At 40.7% G+C, this 22,822-nt stretch overlaps 1 protein-coding gene across 7 annotated transcripts in view; it reads left to right on the top strand.

Moving 5' to 3' along the window:
- The window catches only part of ITPR1 (inositol 1,4,5-trisphosphate receptor type 1), a 385,201-nt gene extending 364,227 nt beyond the window's left edge, over nucleotides 1-20,974 (top strand). For all 7 annotated transcript variants that reach the window (XM_064274996.1, XM_064274992.1, XM_064274993.1 and 4 more), the window contains 2 exons: nucleotides 10,483-10,644; nucleotides 19,694-20,974. In XM_064274996.1, coding sequence (XP_064131066.1) covers nucleotides 10,483-10,644; nucleotides 19,694-19,780 — 249 coding nt within the window. In that variant the 3' untranslated portion in view covers nucleotides 19,781-20,974. The remainder of the gene's footprint in view (nucleotides 1-10,482; nucleotides 10,645-19,693) is intronic.
- Nucleotides 20,975-22,822: the final 1,848 nt, after the last annotated feature.

Genomic DNA, 22,822 nt, shown 5'->3' with positions numbered 1-22,822 from the left:
TTGCCATGAGTCAAAGCCGACTCGATGGCAGCTAACAATAGTATCATATACTACTGAGGGGTGTTTAACCATCTGGCCTATATAAAAATGCTGTAACCTGAAAAATGTTCTGAATTTGACTGTCTTTATCAAGAAAAAAAAAAAAACCTGTTGCCATCAAGTCGATTCCAACTCATAGCAACTCTGTATCAAGTATACATATCCAGAATTCTTTAAAATCTCCATCTAGGGAATGTGAGAACATGAAAGTCAGAACTTGTGTAAGGCAGAAACCTGTCAGAGAAGGAAAACTCAAATATTTTCCACTGAAACAAGTGGTAGAAAAGTGGTAAGACTGTGTGCCCTGTCAAAGGCAGAAAACTTGTGAGACCCAAAAAACAAGGCGGTCCCATCAAGCTCCGGCTCTCACAGGTTTCACTCTATTTGGGTATAATCACTTGTATTTAAAGCGGTTGGTATACAGCTGAACAAGACTGTTTCACCTTTCAAAAGCCCAGTTCTCTTTAGGGCCTCAGTTTTACCAGCTGTAAAATGAGAAAACTGAACCAAAGGATCTCTTAATGCCATTTTTTCCTCCAACATCTCATGAAGCAGCTTTCAAAGAGCTGGTTAGATTTCATGAAATACCAAAAAGGGAGTGGAAGACTTAGGGTCTGTATCAGAAGAAAGAATAGAGGTATCAAGAGGGAGAAGGGGAGACCTATATGAACAACTAGTACATATTTGGGATCCGAGTGTAAGGGGCAGGTTGGAAAGATGGGGATGTGGACAAGGTTACGGAATTTGGAGAATCTGCACATGGCAGATAATCTCTTTTCAGCCTTAAACAAGAGATCAACCTGTGTGGGACCGGAGTCAAGAACAGGGATGGTAACTTTCTTTCCAGCTCTTCCTGAAATTGGAAAGACAGTGATAAAGATGACAGTTTCCTATCATTTCTTTCTCAGAGCATGTATGGGCAGAGCTGGCCTTGAATAAAACCATTGCAGCCAAGAGATGTTTTCCAATATATAAACCCATCAGATTATATAGTTAGACCAAACACTATTGTATGTGAAGAAGTTTATTGGTGGGGCTCATGATTTGCATCTTTGGGGATGTGTGTGTATACATGTTTATGTGTTTCAAATATAAACCCAAGTATTTCTCCCTGAAACAACAGCAAAGAACTTTGGAAAGCTATTAAGTCCACTTCAAGCAAACAAGCAAAACATATTACTGTGTAAAAGTAATAAGAGATCAAAGTTGAAAACTAATGGAACCCAGAAAAATGATAGGGGAAAACCAATGAAAATTGCTAAAGGCCCATGTATAACCTCGGGGAACATTCTGGTATCTTTCTTAGCTAATTGAAAATGTAGGGGAAATTGCCTAAGCAAATGTCATGACCCAGCTTGAACATGACTTTGGGAGAAAGGAGAGTTAGCATGATTGCTCTTTATTAGGAATGTCCAATGGGCCAGCCCTGCCCTTGTCCAGCACAGGCCACTGGCCCCACCTTTCTGTCCTGTTTCGTGACCTATGGTTTACTCAGCCTGGCAGCCCCAATTAACCCGGCACCCAGCTGTGCCACCCCAAATTGGCAGACTCTTTCTTTCTTATGGTCCCTGTAGACGCCTAGAGATCCTTTCACCTGTGGCCCCAGAATGACATGAAAGAACGTTTCTGCTGCTGGCTTTTCTTAAGGATTTCATCAGAAATGGGTGTGGTTCTCTCTGTTGGCACGAGCAAATCTTTGTTACACTGCCTCATCCAAGAACAACTATTAACCGAGTCTGGGAAGGGTAATCGGTAATTCCAGCCCAGCTGAAGATTATATAATGTGGCCTGTTTTAGTAATGTCATTCAGAGCTCTGGAACAGGGCCACACTGACACCTAAACTTGCGAGCAGCTGGGGCAACCTTCACGTGGCTTCGTTTGTAAAAGAGAAATCCGTATCTCTAAAATGCTATCCCAAACAAATGCTGTCTACATAGAAGATGAGCCCTGAAACTATAGTCAATATCTGAATTGCAATGCTGACTCCATAACTACGTTTGTGAACCTGGGCAAATGATGTATTGATATATAACACTTTTGCATCATGTTTCCTAGTTTATGGAAACATGATCACATTTTATCCTTACAACAACGCTGTGAGATAGTTGGTGGTCGCTTTAAAAAGAAAAAGGGAACAGAGACGACCCGGGTTGATCAGCTGACTCATTTACGGTCCTGTGTTTTTTTTTTTTGTTTTTTTTTTAAACACATTGGAGAGTCAGGACTTGAATGCCTCAGCTCCCAGTTCCAGGCTAGTGCTCTTTCCATTGCTATATTCACATCACAGATTGTCATAGAAATGTACAGGGCTCTTATATGGCACATGAGAAATAGGGATATTGTTGGGGTTTGTGTTCACTGTACTTTTAAGACTGAATCTTTGAATTTGGGGCTAGCCAACAAATTCCAGGTGTGGGGTCCATTTGTTTTCAGTTGCTTTTTTATTTTTAATGTATAAAAGATATTATAAATGGCAATTTCAGCGTCATTGAACATAGTTAGAGATCATTTTCAGCATTTTTCACCCAGAGCAAGATTGTGGGGTTTTTTTCTGTACTCTTAGAAAAGTGAGCTCTAAAGATAAATTATCTCCTTTTTTTTAATGGAAATAATCACCCTTTCTCACAAAAGGGACAAATGTAAAGTTTATTGGGTGTCACCCTCCTCCCGGCATTTTTTGAGGGTTTGGATATAGTGGGAAGCCAAATATCTGTTTCCAGGCCCCCTCCTGTACCCCTTTTAGTCATTCCTGTCACCTAAGCATCCTCTGGCACTCTGGGGAAATCCAGTTTGTCTTCTTGCTAGGTAAGATAAGAAAAAACACAGCTGATGCTTGAATTGAAAGGACAGCCTTTACCTCCTTGAATCTTCCCAGAGTTCTAGAGAGTAGAGAAGCAACAAGTCCATTTTTCCACGGCCCATCCTCTCTTCTGTGACCCTTTCTTTTACCTTCCAACCCCCACCCCAGCTAAAAAAAAAACAAAAACTCAATTCTCTAATCTAGCTATAAAAGAACAAAAGAGTCTCCAATAAACGTTGCTACCGTTTTTATGATAAAACTCTACCCGGGTGGACTTTCTCTGAGGAGGGTGATTGATTACCTCTGTAGTATTTCTTAGAACAGCCTCTTCAGTTAAACCTGGGAAGAGGAAAAAAAAAATAATTCTCAGAATGGTTAGCATTTGTATCATATGATCCAACTTCCTTCTCTGTCTTTGTGTCTTTCACACACACACGCACACACACACACACACATACACCCTCCCTCTTTCCAGTCAAGGACATTTCGAGAGGCCGGTCAAGGCCGCCCCCATGTCTAAAACCTCAGTGTTTGCCTTTGCAGGGACTTTTCCAACTTTACCTAGAAAAGAACTAACCAGAACCTTAGCACTTGTGGTCAACCTGCTTCCGGCTGTGGCTTCAGTCAGTTTGTGTGCCGCGGCAAGAGGAAGCACTTGCCGTGACGGGAACTGCACTGGCTGGATTGTAGGAGAACCAGGGCAGACAGTACCTAATGACATTGGTATGTGAGATGCCAGCAGCAGAGAGTGAGGGATGCACTGAGGGAAGTCTCAGACCTGGAGTGACAGACGCTGCCGAGAGACGCCCAGGGAACCCTGAGCCCCTCCCTTCCCCCACCTCGACCGTATACACACACACACCCCAAGATGAACTCATCTATAGACAAAATATCCTAGTTGAAGATGACTTCCCCAAAAATGCAATAGAAGCTCTGAGACATGTTTTTGATCTTGAATAGACCTAAAGGCGAGATCCTGCCAACATGTACAGGGCTTTGGACTCTTAACAGGCTTCCCTGGAGTGATGTAGAAATATCTCAGCAGTCTATGTGAAAGGCTTAGCTAAATAGAGAGCAGTGGGATTCAGATGTTGCTCCTTGTGTTAGTTATTGGGATAGTCTAAACGTTTTCATGTAAAGATTTAGATTCCCTGTGCAGAGGGGGATCCTGCGGGTGAAGGAATCTCATACCACATTGGAACTTATCCTGCTGAACAGGATGTAAAACCAAACGGAGATCAAGAAGACGATTTGGCTAGAGTTGCTGATTAATTTTAACTACTGGGTAGATAACTCTGACTCACAGTAACCTTAGGTACAACAGAACGAAACGTCGCCAGGTCCTGTGTCATCCTCAGTTTCACTGGTACGTTCGAGTCCGTCATTGCAGCCGCTGTGCCAGTCCATCTCAATGAGAATCTCTCTCGCCTCATTGGCTCTCCTGTTCACCAATCACAGTGTCTTAGACTTTCTTTCTAGTCTGGAACCTCTGCTGAAACCTGTTCACCATGGGTGACCCAGCTGGTATTTAAAATACCCATGGCATAGCTTCCAGCATCATAGCAACCCACAAGCCTCTACCGTACAACAAGCTAACACGTGGTGGAACTACTGGGTACTCCTTGGTAATTTGAGATTTGACTGAACAGCCCAGGATTATTACTAAATCAAAACACTGCTAACACCTAGGATCTTAAATTGGGGCATCTATTGACCTCAGAGCAGAGAAGATAACCAAACACACCATCTAGGGCACCTGGATTCTCTTGAACTTGTTTCATGGAGTTAAGATTTAGTGGTATTCCCCTATCCCAGCTTTTCCTAATTAGATATTAAGGTTGGAGGGAGGCAATGGGGAAGAGCCTATATGGTGGCAATTGATAACTAGATGGGAAATCCTTTTCCAATTTGCACTGAAGGCTTCCTCTGAGTAGAGCATCAGGGTTTGTCCCCAGGATCCGGCGCTAGGCCAAAATGGCCTGCAGCTTCAATTTGCTTGAAGTCTTGGGTTTGTCTTTAAAATATGTATCAATTTCATGTTCAGCTCCAGGGCTTTTTTTTTTTTTTTTAGTATAAAAATATTTGTAGTCATTTATCATTGACTAAATGGGGGCAGTGAAGGTTCAGTGGTAAAATTCTTGTCTTCCATGCAGGAGACTTGGGTTTGATTCCTAGCCGGTACACCTCATGCAGAGCCACCACCTGTCTGTAAGTGGAGGCTTGCATATTACTCTAATGATAAAGAGGTTTCAGTGGAGCTTCCAGACTAAGACGAGGAAAAAAAGCTCTAGTGGTCTTCTTCCGAAAATCAGCCTGTGGATCACAGTGGTCCAATCCACAACGGATCGTGCAGGCCCAGGCAGCGTTTTGTTCCACTGTGCATGGGTGGCTATAATCAGGGCTGACTCAATAGCACCTAACAACAACAACAACCGTTGACTAAAGTGGACACTCTAACAAGATGGCGTTATTTCTTTCTGTGGCTTTATGTATCCCTTGAGCAGGGCCTTCATGCCCCAGGATTACACGTATCTGGTTTATAGAAGTACAAATAAGGCAAAAGCAAACGCACACACAGAATATAAATGTATCTCCTTTGCTATTGAGGCAAGGAATGCAGATACCAGTAGCAGCCATCCTGATGCTGGTGCACCCCGTGCACTTGTTCGGCAGGTACTTATTTTAGGCACTCACTACTTGGTGTTGGAGCTCTGTGGCGCCCCACAGAGGCAAAGCGCCAAGTCCTGAGACCTGCCCTGTGATTACAGTCCTTGGACTGTAAGCACCTTGAGGGCAGGGGCTTTGTCTTTCACATGTTTAAATCCTTAGCGCATAGCTGTGTGCCTAGCACCAAACAAAAAACCTGTTGCTATCGAGTCAATTCCTACTCATGGTGACCCCATGTGTTTCAGAGTAGGACTGTGCTCCCTAGGGTTTCCAATGCTGTGATCTTTTTGGAAGCAGATTGCCACGGCTTTCTTCCACCGTGCCTCTGGGTGGGTTCCAACTGCCAACCTTTAGGTTAGTGGAGTGCTTAACTGCTTTTGCCGCTAGCAGAAACAGTAAATATTCTGTAATTGGTTGTAGAATGGAGAAAGTCAGTGTATTTTACATTTGTTCAAAGATCTTTCTGAAATCGTTGCTTTGGGGGCCAGGATTCACATATGCTATGAAAGAGGATGGGACTATACCATGGAAAAATTCTCATTTTAGTCTATGGTAATCTGGTCACTTGTTATTAGAATGAAGAAGTGAAACTGTTCCGTAAATGTTCAGCTGTGTGCAGACTCTTCAATGCGTTGATTTTCTGGATTCTTTTGAAGACCTCATTAGTGTGGACGGACTCTGTTTGGAAATCTGTGTTTGCTATTTTTATAGAGGGTTTGCTAAGCAAATGAACATATGAAGGATTCGAGTGCCAGATTTTAGATTGATTCTCTAACCATTTTAGGCAGTTTAGCATTCATTTGCATGCCAGTAATAAGTTAGTTACAGGTGAGTTACAGCCGTTCCCTAAAGCAGTTTGCACTTGTCATCTCATGCTCCCTCTATCGAGTTAGGTCTGTTGAGCCTTCTCGGGGACTCCAGACCAGTTCCTTCCTTCTCTCTCCCTTTGCCAGCCCCCTTGCCCCAGCCTTTATTATTTCCTGCCCTGTCATTAGTCTCCCACTCCAATTCATCCCACATCTCTCTGACCAATTCTCTGGTACTCTGCAGTCTGAGTTTCTCTTATCTCAGCCAACTTCAGCCAAACTGGTTTCCTCATTGTGCCTCTTCTGTCAGGAATACTCATGCTTGCCCCTAGGTTGGCCAAGTGCTAACCTTTCTTCCAGGCCCATCACAGACACCGTGGCTAAGTCGGCACAACAGTTAAGCACTTGGCTGTTAATCGAAAGGTTGGTGGTTCGAACGCACCCGGAAGCTCTGTAGGAGACAGACCTGGTGATCTGCTTCCATAAAAGGTATAACCAAGAAAATCCTATAGGGAATAAAGCAGGCTATTGTAGTTCAGTGCTGTTGAATCGATTCCCACTCAATGTGTCAGAGGAGTCTGTTTCTTTTGCTTTATTATAATCTAGATGTCCACTCTCCTCAGCTACATTATTATCTCTTTGATGGCAGAAACCCAGTCTCATACTTCCAGATCAAAGCCATTTCCATTCCAAAGAGGTCGGGCTGTAAGGACCATGTCTGAGTTGTTCACTGCTGTATAAGCGAGCACAGAAATGGAGTGCTCCTTAAGCGTTTGCCGAATTTCTTATATTTTTAAAAATATCTTCTTCCGAGAGGGCTGATAGTGCTCGTAATATTGATTTGAATCAACAGAACAATCGATGACGGAAAAATTTGGGAACAGATAAAGGTGATGGTTGAACAACATAATGAACACAATTAATGTCTAAACTGTTCATGAGAAGATTGTTGAAATGGCAAATGTTTTGTTACGTATATATCTACTACAATTTTTAAAAAAATACAGAATAGACACAGTCAAACACAGAGGGGGAGCAGAAATAGCAGAGACAGATCCATCAACAAGGCCAGGAATGCCAAGAATTGCCATTACCAGAAGCTGAAATAGACAAGGATTTCTCCTTCAGCCACACACTGAATTCAGACTCCTAGCCTCCTGGACTGTGAGAAAATAAAATTTATTCTTTAAAGTCAAAAAAGAAGAAAAAGAAATACTGAATATTTCCCCCCAAGATATACTCAATACCAACAGTTCACAATTTGTAAACATGAGACCATCCTCAGGATCCCCTTTAAAAAATTAGAATTAGTCCTGTCCCTTGAGGACAAATAACTTTCCAGGGACTCAGTTTTCTGCATTATGAAATGCAGTGGTAGGATTAGGGATCCCCACTCCTTCCTGACTTTACACTCCATCCCATTGCAATGGCTGATTTATCCATATGTTCCTCAGAGTTGGACAGTTTTAGTGGGACTTTGGATCTCTCCTCCTCAATTTCTTCCCCTCCTCCAGGGTCAGTCTGTGCATATCTGGCACCTCTGATAGCTTTTTGGCCTTCTGTTTTATGATCTCCTCACCTGGGCTTTGGGTTAATGCTTCTTCACCTCAGCCCGTGCCCTTTCTCTTCCCTCACTGGGGCCTCTTTGTCCCCGTAACAATGAGTAATCGCCAACTGCCTGTCCCTCATGTGTGCCCTCTTCTGAAAAATTAGAATCATTCCTCCCTTGGAGTTGCTCAGACTCTATGGTTGCTCAGACTTGAACATAGGATAGTTCTTTGGTGCAATGGCTTAAGGATTGACATAGGAGCCATCAATATAATTAGTTACGGGTCGCCTCAGCTGCGTTTCAGTGTTTGTACCACGCTTAAATATTTTCAGATGTCTGGTCTCACCCTCTTTTTCACTGTAGAGACACAGTAGAAGATCCCTTACACATAGGGAAACACTTCAGATTTTTAAACTAATCGTCTTTGAAAGGGGGTATTGTGTCCAAAGCTCTTTTTTGGCCATTGCTCTGGGGTGGAAAATTGATTAAGATGAATACAGGCTAACACTAAGTCACATGTGAATTAAGAGTCTGTCATAGGGTTTTTAGTATAGGAAAGTTGTAGTTGTTAGCTGCTGTCGAGTTGACTAACAGTGACTTCATGTACATAGAATGAAATGTTGCCCAGTCCTGTGTCACTCCATCTCACCGAGGGTCTCCCTCGCCCACATTGGCCCTCTACTTTACCAGACATGGTGTCCTCCTCCAGTGATTGATCCTTCCTGATGACGTGTCCAAAGCAAGCAAATAGTACAGTGTTCTGTCATGATCCGTGGGTTTTCATTAGCTAGTTTTCGGAAGTAGATAGTCAGACCTTTCCACCTAGTCTGTCCTGGTCTGGAAGTTCTGCTGAAACCTGTTTACCATGAGTGACCCTGCTGGTGTTTGAAATACTGGTGGCATAGTTTCCAGCATCACAGCAACATGCAAGCCACCACAGTACGACAAACTGACAGATGAGTGGTAGATAAGAAGGCAGAGATTGTCACTTTTCTTCTCCAGCGCTCATTATGAGCAACTCAGGTCTACCAGTTAAACATTTGTCATCAGAGTCCAAGCAGGAAACAGATGATTATCATTCCTTCCTTCCATAAATATTTATCAAGCGCCTACTACGTTTTAGTTACCATACTAAGGTGACAGGCTAGTGAGTTCCCACCCACTAGACTCCCCACATGTCTTAAGCAAATGCTCTAAAGTGGGCATGCTGCTACATTGCCAATGCAATATGCTGTCTTTGTAATATATTTCAACCTGTTCTTCTTACGGTTTCTATATCGCTAGCTTGCCTCAGGTCAGAACGGTATGACTGTCTCACTTCATTTGTAATATTTAGACATGTCCTATGGAATTTTGTTTTTGATTTTAAGTATGTTGATGCCTCCTGTCATGTACAACAGAGATTAGCAAACTCTGACAAGTGCACCCAATCTGGCCTGCCACTGGTATTTGTAAATAAAGTTTTATTGAAACACAGCCATGCCATTAATTTACATATTGTCTGTGGCTGTTTTCAGGCTGTAACTGCAGAGTAGTTAAATAGTTGTGACAGAGACCTCCAAAGAGGAAAATACTTACTATTTAGAAAACTTTTGCCAACCCCTGGTGTACACAAAGCAACAACAGCAAATTATTTTTCTGTGTGTATTGGGAGGGGAGGGCAAAGGGAGGGACATAGTTTGTTTTAAAATGTTTTTAATTTATCCTGAAGAGAACAAAATGGGCCAGGCGAGATGTACACTAATTAGATCTGGATGAGTCAGTCTTCTTCCCCTTATCTCATGCTAATTAAGCTTTTCTTACTGCTCATTTCTGCCTCTCTGCACAGGACTAGTGAGGCATACTCTTTTGGAGAAACGCATAAGTGGGCAGAAGGAAGTAGGGTGGGAGGAGAGGTCCATCCTGTCCCATCCTGTTCACCAGTAGTGAGAAACTACTCTTTACAGGTATAGGCTCCCTGTTACCATTGCTCTCGTGTCAATCCCAACTCATAGCAACCCTATGGGACAGAGTAGAACTGCCCCATAGGGTTTCTAAGGCTGTAATCTTTACAGAAGCAGACTGCCACATCTTTCTCCCTCAGAGCAGCTGGTGGGTTCGAACCATTGACCTTTCACTTAACCACTGTGCCACCAGGTCTCCTTAGGTATAGGCTAGAGACATCAGAAGGATGGCAATGACAGGAAAAGGAGGCTGTCTGATTCTCTCTAATCCCAACTCATAGCACTGGCCAACCGTTTCAGGCTGGATGGAAGAGGGGACGCAAGTTAGAGGAGTGCTTTCCACAAGTTTACCTACAGGGAGTGGAACAGGACTCTGGTCCCCACTTTCAGCCTCTTTACCATACTCTCCCCTAAGCAGATGCACACATGGACATCTGCAACAGAACAGAACACCTGGGATTGTAAACTTCATTTTACTTTCAGAGGATTTGCAAGCCGTTTTCCTGGTATGCTCCTTCTAAAAGTACCCAGCGCATTAGTTCTGCAATGGACAGATAACCAACCTAGTGAGATATGGTACCTAGAAATATGACATGGTGAGACCGAAGACTGCCTGTCTTACATCTACCTCCGGAACTGACTCCAGACTCTTTTTTTTCTTCTAATATGGATTCTAGGAACGAAACCTTGATTGGTTCCCTAGGATGAGAGCCATGTCCTTGGTCAGCAGTGATTCTGACGGAGAACAGAATGAGTTGCGGAACCTGCAGGAGAAGCTGGAGTCCACCATGAAGCTGGTCACTAATCTTTCAGGCCAGCTGTCAGAATTGAAGGACCAGGTAAAGAAAAGAAATGCCATCTGCCTATACACACCCACACCCACACAAACACACACCCACACCCAAATGTGATGAGAATAAATCAGTAGTGCATATGTTGAAATGTTGAAGCAGTTCCCCTGGATTAAAAAGAGAACCTGGCAACAGAGGACAAATTCATTTACTCCAATAGTCTCTACTTCCTCCCCACTTCACTCTCCTTCTACAGAATAAGCCACTGGTAATGCTTTTAGTGTTCTTAAGGACAAGGTTTTAATATGAAAGACAAAACCAGAAAATGGGAAAAAGCAAACTAATAAAGTACTATACAAAAAATGGAATGCATAAAAGTATACCCTTTTTACTTATGTTAATCACCGGTGGGAGATTAGAAAGCTCTCACTGGTTTTGCTTCCTAGCCCCCAAATCTATGAACGCTTCCCCCAAGGTATTTAAATCCAGAGACCTGGGATAAACCATACAAAAACCATGGAAAAGCTCTTTTTGGTTTCTTTATTTGCCAAACACTTACTTACTGAATGCCTGTCATATGCCAGGCTTTATGCTGGAGATAAAACCGTGAACAATATAGACATGATCCCTTCTCTCACAGAGCTTAATAGTCTATTAAAGTACTGCCTCGCCCCCACCCCACCCCCCCACACACACCAATCCTGTTCCCAATCAGTGATATAAATGCTTTGCTCCTTGAAGGATATTTGGGGAGGAGGATTTGTACCAAACCCTATGTACTCTTTCTCCTTTTTGACCCCTTTAAAACTAACACCTCCCAGTCACTAAATAGTCAGCTATCTAGCATTCGGATGCAGCTGCTTGTCAAGGACTTGAGACCTGAATGGTGAGCAGACTTAAATCTTGGTTTTATTAGTGCTTCACTGTCCCTGAATGGGATAATCCTATGCAGACGTGGGAACAGTTCAGCATTTTGTATGAGCTTCTGAAATCTTCTTAATCAACCCCACAGACAAGATTGTAAATTTTGCATGGCAATGGGTAGCAGGCAGTTCTGCCCTAGAGATAAGTGGCAAGATACACCCACAGGTGATTTATCACTCTCCCGTGCATCGTAACTAGTGAAGACATGGTCTAGAATAAACTCTTCTTGGAGATGGTTTACAGAGGGTTTTTAATAATCCTACATTAAAATATGTTTCTTTTCCAACTAAACTATTTCAGACTGTATCCCAAGATACCATTTTGCCTCAAGTTCTTTTCTTTCACATGTATTAACGTGCAAATAAAGACTAATGAGAAGTCTTTATTTATGAAGGCTGTCTATAGCCCTGAGCTTGGTAGCCACCTGAAATGAGTAATAACCTAAATAAGGAAAACTAACAACAGTCTAACTAGATGACTTTGCTTATTATTTCATGAACTTTTTACCCCTGCTGTGAAACATTTGACAAACGTTCCACAGGACAAAACTGATTCATGACTCCATGGTTGGCTACAGCTGCTTCTCTCCCCCCGCCCCCCACCCCCCGAAGAGCACGGCAAGCTTTCTAATACATCTAGCAAAGCTTCAGTTATCTTCTCCCTTTTGAGATCGCAACAAGAATCTCAGTTAAATGGGATCTTTTTAATTAGGTGCCAAAAAAGTCTTAGAGAAACCAAGCTGATACAGCTTCCGTAAAGGAACTATCAAGCTTGATACCATTTTTCAAAGAAACGAATGATCTTTCTTTCATGCCTAGGATGCCAGAATTGCAAGGTCTCAGGCGTTGTAGCTTTTGTGTGCCATTGCAACCAAAGTTCATTCTTGCTCACTCATTACTGTTTCTCAGTATCACACTTGGAAGCTCTTTGGGGGCATGTTTCTGTCAATAGGAGAAGTTGGTTGTTTCCAAGTTACTAGAGAGTTTCTTAAAATTGTCTGAAGTAAACCATTATTGGGTATTCTGTAGTGGTGATACCAAGCACACCTTTCTCCATAGGCTCTAGCCTGACCTTTCAATACTAAGAATCTGCTGTCCTGAGTTACTTGGTGAGTGTAATACTGAAGCTGCCTTCAATGCACACTTTGCAAAGTGAGCCTTATTCAAAGGAGTGAGTTGAGCCAAGGAGTTAGCAGAAAGGTTCATAGATAGAGGAGAGTATCAGGGCTGTAGATGTCTCTCTCCTACTTCCTCTTTTTGTTCATGAGGATGCTAAGGTGCAGGGAAGGCTCTTAGGAAGCTTATCCAACGTCACCAGCACTGGCATTCCTGATCCTCCAGTCTGGGTTTGTTTTTATGTTGTATGGGTTCGTTTTTTGTTTTGCATCCTGTTTGCCTCTCACAGATGACTATTTAAATTCTTAATCAATCATTTTTTTTTTTTTTAAAGAGACTTAAAATTTCAGAAATCACAGCACGCATTTAAATGGTAGGGAGGATATGCTCATTGACATTTCACATAACTCAGCATAGTAGATACCTGGCATTTTTTAAATCTAAGATAGAATTGTTTCTATGAAGCCCAAGGTTTGGCTTAAACAAAATATGGGAAACTTGATTACATATGGAAACCCTGGTGCTGTAGTGGTTAAGTGCTATGGCTGCTAACCAAAAGGTTGACAGCTCAAATCCACCGGGTGCTCCTTGGAAACTCTATAGGGCAGTTCTACTCTGTCCTGTAGGGTCGCTGTGAGTCGGAATTGACTCGATGGCACTGGGTTTGGTTTGGTTTTGGTGATCACGTATGGGCCGAGGTTCGTTAAGTGACATTAGAACCGGTTTGGTTTAAACTGCTTGGTTTAAGCCCTTTATCCATTTTTTCTTTTAAATGTTGGCAGTTGGAACCATTCTTCAGAAAGCCCTTTTCCTGTGAATGAATTTGAAATTGAACCAATTTTTTCTTGGAAGATAGTATAGGCTAAAAAGAATAGGAGAAACCAGTAATAAATTCTCAAGTGCTGTTACCAGGATTGATCTGCTTAAGCTTGAAGTTAGTACCCACAATTACAGTTCAACATAGCTACTTTTAATTGGGAAAATTTTGCTTCTTTCAGAAGGAACTAGTCTAAGTTTTCTTTTGATTAGGTAACTTCTAAAAACCTTTAATGTATTTGAGAATTAACTTGTTAAGTAGACTTGAATTTTCTTAACTTTGGCATTATAGTAATCATAAAGAGTTCATAAATTAATATGAATAAAAAAAATCACACAGATCTGTAAGAGTACTACTGGTTCTGAAATGTTAATTGTGAGAATTCCTGCCCTCTGATAAAGGGGAAAATTTTCTGAATTAAAAATGAAAGTCTCACGAATGATTAATGAGCAAGAAGTACTGTGATAGATATGCTATGAAAGAATACCATTCACTGGTAAAAGTGCTGGAAAATACAAAAATTGCTTCATCACTGAGATATTTTTTTTAGATCCTCTGGTCCAAAAAGCAGCACAATGGAGCAATGATAGCTTAAATGTGAACATCTTTGATTTTAATCTTTACTACTATTGACCCCTTTAGTGGTGGTTTTCTCGAAATACCAGTTTGGGGAGAGGAAAACAGAAGTTCTTATTAAACGTATTAATAAAAGCCTGGTTAGTGGTGTCACTTTTTTTATTATTGCCAGTTGATTAGAATTGCTATTCTAAGTGTTACTTAGTGGTGCATCTCGAAGTTTCCCCTCCCAAGAGATTCTGAATACTAAATGTGATTCTCTTACGTCCTTATTCCAAGGAGGAGAACTTTTTTTTTTTTGCGTGTTTTCTTCATAATGCAGAAGAACAAATATTGAGAGAAGAAGGGTTCACTCTCTGGAATACACAACTGGCTTCCTATAGGACAGTGACCCTTATTGATTGTTGTGTCTCTGTTAGGAATACAAGAAATGCTTGAAAATTCAGACCACAATAGCCTGTTATAACGTTTGGCATTTTTCATGCAAAAGGAGTACCCTGATAATATTAACTGTCTAAGGAAGGGTTTAAGATTAGAATAATTCCCCATAGTTGAAAAATGAAATATTAAAAAAACAAACTTTCTTGAATGTCTATGTTCCTTACTGTGTGCTGGGAGCAGAAGGGAGGACCAAGGCAACATGAGCCCTCTAGGATCCTATAACCTAGCAAGAAAGGCAAAGAAGTAGACCTCTAACAATATGACGCAGTGTGATAAGTGCTCTGATCCAAAGCATGAATAAAGTACTATGGGTCCCTGAGAAGTAGGGAGTGCCCCATGAGGAGCAAGTAAGGAATAAGGAGTGAGGAGGAAACCCTGGTGGCATAGTGGTTAAGAGTTTGGCTGCTAACCAAAAAGGTCGGCAGTTCAAATCCACCAGGTGCTTCTTGGAAATCCTATGGAGCCGTTCTACTCTGTCCTTTAGGGTCGCTATGAGCCAGAATTGACTCAACGGCACCAAGTTTAAGGAGTGAGAAAGGAGCTCAGCCTCTATAGTCTTAAAAGCAGGAGACTTCTGAGCTGGCAGAGAAGTGCAGTAGAGGGCATCCCCGATAAGGAACCAACGTGAGCAAAGGCATGAAAATTCATGGCACGCTCAAGGAATGGCATTATGTTCTGGTTAATTCCACTCGTTCTTTCAACCAGCATTTATGAAACATCTATTACCAGGTACAGCGCTAGGGACCGGGGATCCAAAGATGAATGGAATCTGTTCTCTGCCTTCGCAGAACTAAGAATGTAGAGTGGGAGACAAATAGGTGAACAGATGCCTGTAATTCAACATGGTAATTGTGCAACAGGGCTGTGAACAGATAGCACTGGGAATTCAACCAGCTCCTGGGCAGAGGATTAGCATCATTTCCACAGAAACCCCCTCAGAAGTGGTCATGCAGGAGCTTGCATTCCAGCTTGGGAACAGTTGCCAGGTGAAACAGAGAGGAACAGAGCAGGAGGGATCAGCTCTAGGGACCTGAGGAGTATCTATACATTTATATGAAATTGGTATCCATATGATTTTATTCAAGGGATGTTTTGGGTTTACTTTTCAGTGTTTCAGGCCCAACTTTATGAGCATGACTGATTTTATAGGACTATAAAAATTAATTCTGGCTACTAGAGTTTCCCAGCTGTTTAGAATCTGAGTAAGCAAGACCTTGCTGTTCAAAGACTACTCAGATCTGTAATAAATTGGATTGTGGCATACATGTACTGTGGGCGAGCCTTCTTTGGTGTGCCAGCCTTTAATTGTTGAGAGGCCAATACTTGTAGATTAATTTTTGCTCATTTGTACTCTGGGCTTTGTGTTTTTATGAAAGATCTTTCAAATGTTTTAGCTGCATCTGCACTGTAACGCTACAATATTTTTTGTTTTTTGGTTAGACTGGGGTCAAAGGAGGAATACTCAAATTCAAGCTAGTTTCTATACTTATATAAATATAAAGAATAGCCTTGCTAAATGGATGTTTTTTTACATGTCTCTACTACAAATGGATGTTTTTTTACGTCTCTACTACAAATGGGACGTTTCACTCTACTCAAAATAGGTTTTTCAGTATTAGATTTTGAATATAGTAACCTTAGATCTGAACCTGATGGGTATTTTTATCGGGAAATTTCCAGAAAGAATGCAAGAATGCTATTTGAGAATATGCTAAGGATAGACTTGGGTCACTATTTTTTTTTTATTTCAGGTAACAGTAAGAGGTAACAGTGATGCCTCATGACAGGATTAGATAGATAGATAGGTGGGTGGGTGGGTGGGTAGGTAGGTAGGTAGATATAGTGTGTATGTAGGTAGGTAGGTAGGTGGATATAGTGTGTATGTAGGTAGGTAGATAGATAGATATAGAGAGATAAAGAGAAACAGAGATTGATTGATTGATTTGAGCTAATAAACCCAGAAATTATATGAGAATATGCACTAAAGGGCCCAGAAAACCTAACTGGCCAGAAATGTTGGTCTTGGTTTGTTACAGGCCAGATTAAGTCCTTAGGGATTTTTTTTTTTTTTTCTCTTGTAGTTGTAATCGGGTGATGACCACTGTCAAAAGGGCCAAAAATTTTTAACATTTGCCCAATTCTTTCTCATTTATCAGTCACTTAAATGACAATGACATTGACTTAAAGGACAGTCATTCTGTCTAAAAGGCCCTGGTTGATCAGGATAGGATTTAAACGATGAAATTTGTGTGCCTACTACATGCTCAGCTGGAACCCATCCTCTCTTAACACCTTACTCATTTGAGAAAAATGATATGTATATTCAAAACAACTTTTTAAAAAAAATATGTTCCAAAAAAAATTCTTAAAGTGTTCCAGTATATTAAAATATACCCAAAGTGATCTTGGCCTATTTTGAAGATAGTCATTAAGAAACCCTTCTAGGCAGTGGTTCTCAAAGCTTGGGCCCCAGACCAGCAACATCCGCATCCCCTGAGAACTTGTTAGGAATGCAAATTCTTGGGCCCCACCCCAGATCTACTGATTCAGAAACTCTGGTTGTGGGGACCCTTTGATCTGTGTTTTAACAAACCATGTGGTGCATGCTAACGTTTAAGAAGCACTGTCCTAGGGGAAAAGAAAACAAAATTAAATAGATATGTGCTAAACACTTGGAATTACCGGGAAAATGACTGCCTGAGCAAGGAATTTGGCCACTAACCTACAGCACTTGGGAGCTTTGAGGTTTATGAGGGAGGGAGGGCCTAAGATGTGATCACTATTTTAGGCAGACAAACCTAGAAAATTAGAATAGGGCCACCAATGAGGTGTCAGGTGATGTCTGTGGAAGTGAGAAGGAAGGCATACCATATATTGAAGATGTATTTTACTATAAGGAATAAAATACTAGAGACTTTAAGAGGATAATAGATTACCTGACATTGAAAAGTCAAGAAGTGCTAATTTATCAAACAAGAATAAAGATGGCACACATAAAAAGTCATCTCAGACACAAGTAGTTATTTAAAGCAAAATTACAGAAAAAAACAACTTAATGGCCAACTTGGATAGTTTGAAAGATCTCAGCAGTTTTAAATGGAACCAATGAATAAAGTATTCTTAGATAGAGGTTGAGCCCACCAAGATTTCTAAATCCATTAGAATGTTTGAGATTATGAAAATTTAGTTAAGTTTTATTAGATTCCCTCTGCTGGGGGAAAAAAAAAAACTAAGTATCTGAACATTCAAGCAATAACATGAATAAACTAGCGGCATTACAATCTCATTGCGAATTTATTCCACGGGTCACATTAGGTTTTCCCTTCTGAGCAGAATTTGTGAAGTATAATACAATGTATTATACAGTGTGTGGAAACCCTGGTAGTGTAGTGGCTAAGTGCTACAGCTGCTAACCAAGACGTTGCCAGTTCAAGTCCGCCAGGTGCTCCTTCGAAGCTCTATGGGGCAGGTCTACTCTGACCTATAGGATCGCTGTGAGTTGCAATCGACTTGACAGCAATGGGTTTAGTTTTGTCTTTGGTTTAATACAGTGTGTAATACGTCCTTTAAAGATTTGTCAGCCATGTAAGGAAACGTTAGAGGCTAGCTGGAATATCCCAGTTCAGTTCTTTACAAAAAGCTTCACTGAAAGCTACCTTTCAGAAGTATTCACTCCTTGTATATCCTCTCATTTAAATTATAACTAAATTATAACTGTATAGCCTGTCATCTAAATTATAACTGAAAAAGGAGACTAGAAATAGTGTTTTGATTTGAAAGGCTAACTGCTATGTTTTGAAAAAAAGAAAGTAACCACTTTAAAATCAAACGTAGGTAAGTTACTCCGGTTTCATGTTCTCTCAGGATAATTTGTATCAAAAATTAGTACAAGGAGAAACTGAGATTGAAATACCTACTATGTGGCAGACACTGTCCAAAGAAATTTACATACATTCTTAATTCTCCACCTATGAGACAGGAATTATCATCCTAATTACATGAAGAAATAGAGAAGTTAAGTAACATAAAACCATAAGGAAATTGGTCCATCTGATTCCAAAGCCTACCTTTTTTTTTTTTTTTTTTTCAGTACTCCACCCCAAGTCCACTTCTAGGAGTAGGACCATCTGTAGGCAACAATTTTATCTAATATGTATTTCATATAGTCTTTTATCTTAATTGACTTAAGTCCCCAGGCTCAAATGCAGAGATCTAGGCCTAACTGACTTAAGAAAAATCTTAACACAGAGAACCTAAGTATGCCCTAAGATACCCAGAACAGAGCTAACCCAAAACCCACTGCCGTCAAGTCGATTCCGACTCATAGCAACCCTATAGGACAGAGTAGAACTGCCCCGTAGAGTTTCCAAGGAGCACCTGGCGGATTTGAACTGCTGACCTCTTGGTTAGCAGCCGTAGCACTTAACCGCTACACCACCATGGTTTCCAGAACAGAGCTAGTGCCCGTCAACATGAGAGATGATTTAGTTCAGCAGCCAAATGAATAGTCCCAACCTCTTGTTTTGGAGTTTTAAAAACACTTTTTCATATGACCCAGTCTTAGGAAATGGTTTTTCCTGACCGTGAGCAATCCTCAGTGTCTGCTGGTGGCAAGAAATACTCACGACTGACTGCCAGAGTATCCTTTGTGGTCTTTAATCATGCTGGATCTCAGTGAGATGTGGGGACACTTCCCATCTTCCTAGATGTGCTATGTAAATTTTTGTCTCCAACTAACTACTCGAGAGTTGTCGGAGAGAGGAATCAGGACCGTCGGAGAGAGGAATCAGGACCGGCTGAAGTGTGGCACAGGCCCTCCCAAACCCAGGATTCTAAGCACACTGCTTTTCTTGATAGTAGGGCATGTCGTTACTTACTATCCTAAAAAGCCACCATTTTCTAATGAGTCTTTAAATCATTTGGAAATGGATTTTGTCAGCAATCAGAAATCCTGTGCTTTTACTGGTTTCTGTTTCTTTATGAAATAAGTAGCGAGCAACACTTCTGAATGTCACGTTGCATGACTAGGTCACAGAATTCCCCGTTCTGCCTAGGAAAATGCCCTTTTTTGAAGTTCTGTGTGCTTCATATAGTGACGGTACATTATTTGTAGAAAGTGGGTTTCAGTATAAACCATAACCACAGAGGTAAATCTATGGTTCAGTATATGATTTGACGTACAGGAAGTGTCTGGGTCTAATGAAGAAACTTTTTAACTTTCCAGATGACAGAACAAAGGAAGCAGAAACAGAGAATCGGTCTTCTAGGACATCCTCCTCACATGAATGTCAACCCACAGCAACCAGCATAAGTCAATGAAGTAAAGCAGTTGTATTTACCTTTTTTAATTATTATTAGCGTGGGTCTGGCTGATTAGTTCTGACTCACCCACTAAGGCTACAGTTACACTTAGTACATTTGTAAATACTCGGTTTTATACTGTATGTATATGATTGCTACTCCAAAGGTTTGGATATATGTATTGTCATTAGAATTGTTGGCACAATGAGATTTCATTCCTGCCACAAATACTGAAGATGCCTTTTTTGGAAGGACTAAAGAAAGCACCTGATTTGCACTTGAACCAGATTATAGATTTAATAAGTATATGACATGTATTTTGTATTTAAAACTAGAATAGCCAGTATTTATGTTTTTTTTTATAAAACTGTGTAGTACGAATTACGCAATCCCAATATATTTGTAACTCCTGAGTATCCTAGAGGGAGTGCACACCTTTGAAGCTGGTGTGTTAATACTGTGTAATAAATGGCTAAATAGCAAATGATGCTGCTGCCAAAACTATATTAATAGCAAGTTTCAGGCCCCTGGGCATTTTGTACCATGTAGTAATTACCCTGTGTGATGCCTTTTCTCGTTGCTAGTGGCATTAGCGCCTCTGTCCCGTAGTGATAATGCTCCAAGTCTATCAACGGTTAAATCAGCATTCATTTTAGGAAAAGCAACTTTACTTTCAAAGAGACTTTGAAGCTTCTGGATTGATCATTGAAATGAATTATTTCTTTAAATAAGCGAGCCAAATTAGAGGCTCAGACTTTAGCTCGGGAAGAAGTTAATGAATTTTTTTAAAGGAAACTTTTTATGCAAAGCTCAGGATAAATGCATACCGCTGGCCAGTCATCGTCATCTCCTGGGTGAATTTTGGTATCATGCTGTAAAGAAATGATTAGTTTGATGGTTTCTAGATTAATTCAAACAGTAGAGTTTTTTTCCTTCATCAGACCCAACATGCTACATTAGCTAAGAACTATTAAAACTATATACGTCCCTATAAAGATGAACTTTCCCATTAGAACTCAGAGTTGAACACTGACATGTTATTCTTGTGAAAGAGCCACGTTTTGGTTTTTTTCTTCGTCACCTGATTTCTTTTCTTGATGGATGAACAGTGTGAGGGGAGGCTTTTATATCTGTTGCCTAGTTTTGTACATGAATCTCATTTTACAAGAGAATTTCTCTGCAAAAAAAAAAAAAAGTTTAAAAATGTACTGAAAGCAGAGTTCTGAAATGAGTACTTAAAGTTTGTAAATGCATACCTAAAAATAAATATTTAATAAATGATGCAGAATAATATTACACCATGACAGATTGCTGGTTTTTTGTTTAAATATTTCTTTGTGTCTTAACAGCTATTCCAATTATATATTGTCTTTAGGACCAATTTAAAATACAGCTGGTTTGGTTACCAGATTAATTCAGAAAATGCTTACCTGATTATGAAAGGGAGCCCTGGTGGTACGGTGGTTAAAAGTTCAGTGCTAACCAAAAGTCAGCAGTTGGAATCCACCAGCCTCTCCTTGGAAAACCTATGGGTCAGTTCTACTCTGCCCTTTAGGGTCACTATGAGTCAGAATTGACTCAACGGCACCAGGTTTGCTTTTTTAAATTATTATTATAAAAAAACAACCTGTCGTTGTTATGTCGGGGCTCTGATAACTCCAAGGATAACTACTAGTACAAATACTGGGTAATACAATATTCATTCATTCTTCTGGGTTAGTGACTGCCAGCCAGGCTGTCATGGACACCCTGGCATGCCATAATAAAGTCAGGAGGGTTCTGCTAAGACTCATGTCTCCTTATTCCTTCATCAGGGGATCTTTAACTTACCATCTGCAATACGGAAGTATTTCTTAACAGTTTAAGTTCGCTTTGGTTCATACACTGTGATCAGAGTCCTTCAGCAAGACATTCTAAAATGTTTTTACAAAGCTAACTCTTCTATCCAAATGTAGTTAAACTTGTTCCGTGCCCTTTTGACTGTGATTTTCTCTCTGTGCTTTTGGTAAAGAAGAATAATTACCACCCAGCATTGGGAACTAGGTCAGGATTAAATTCCATTTCAATGACTAGTTTTAAAACCAATGCTTCTACTTTATAAATTTGATAACTTCAAAACAAAAAGCAAGCTAATAATTTTCCAGCCAGTGCTGTGTAGTGCCACCAAATTTTTCCATAAAAAGGCAAGCCCAAGATAAATAGTTTTAATCTATAAACAAAATGGCAATCTATGTGAACTGCCACAGCACCCACTTCAGCCAGCAAGGACTTGCTCTTCTTCCCTTGGGTTTTCTCTTTGATCCCTTGAGCTGTCCAGTGCAATGTGGCACTGTGTGTGGTTTGTCTCCCAGCCTCATCCAGTTCATTGGAAGGCTCTGCATTGACATGTTCAGGTTGCAGCTCCTACAGGTTTGTCATGTTTCATTTGAACCCTGTCACTTAAGATATAAATCTTCATTCGATTTACCAGCTTCAGCAGAAGAGAAACTGAATTGGAATGCCACTCCACCCGACTTGTGATCGAGCCCACCCTGGGAGTTTAGGTGTGAACACTAAAGCTAGTACAACTGAAACATAAATTTTAAAGTTAAAACTGTTACGGCCTTTGATGTGTAATTGGGATTCTGCCTGCTTTTCCAGACCATATATTGCCTTTCCAACACCTCTATTTCAAGGATCAAGAGCTAAATCAAGTTACCTGCCCAGATGAAGAGTGTTATCAGGTTAAGTATCAGGTGTGGTAGTATGATGCTAACAAGCATGAAAGTCACTTTGGCTTTGTTCACTTAATTTTTAAACGATTGCTATGCTACCAATTCACATTACAAGCTTTTGCAAATTTCCTTAACTAAAGCATTTCTTAAATCAAAGGGTCTGGGAAATCCCATCCCTCTCTTCTAACGTATTTTAACCTTTTCTACCTTTACCCCCAAAATTGATTACTCCCCCCTACCCTCTGCAATAAAACTTCCACTTTTCACTTGCTCTGGTCCTAAAGTTCTAAGTGATATTCCACCCTGTTCAGTTTTGCTGAGAACTATATTTGTCTCTA

The sequence above is a fragment of the Loxodonta africana genome, chromosome 22 (assembly GCF_030014295.1).
Source record: "Loxodonta africana isolate mLoxAfr1 chromosome 22, mLoxAfr1.hap2, whole genome shotgun sequence".
Classification (NCBI taxonomy): Eukaryota; Metazoa; Chordata; class Mammalia; order Proboscidea; family Elephantidae; genus Loxodonta; species Loxodonta africana.
The sequence above is the reverse complement of the archived record's forward strand: the minus strand, read 5'-3'. Positions and strand labels throughout refer to the sequence as shown.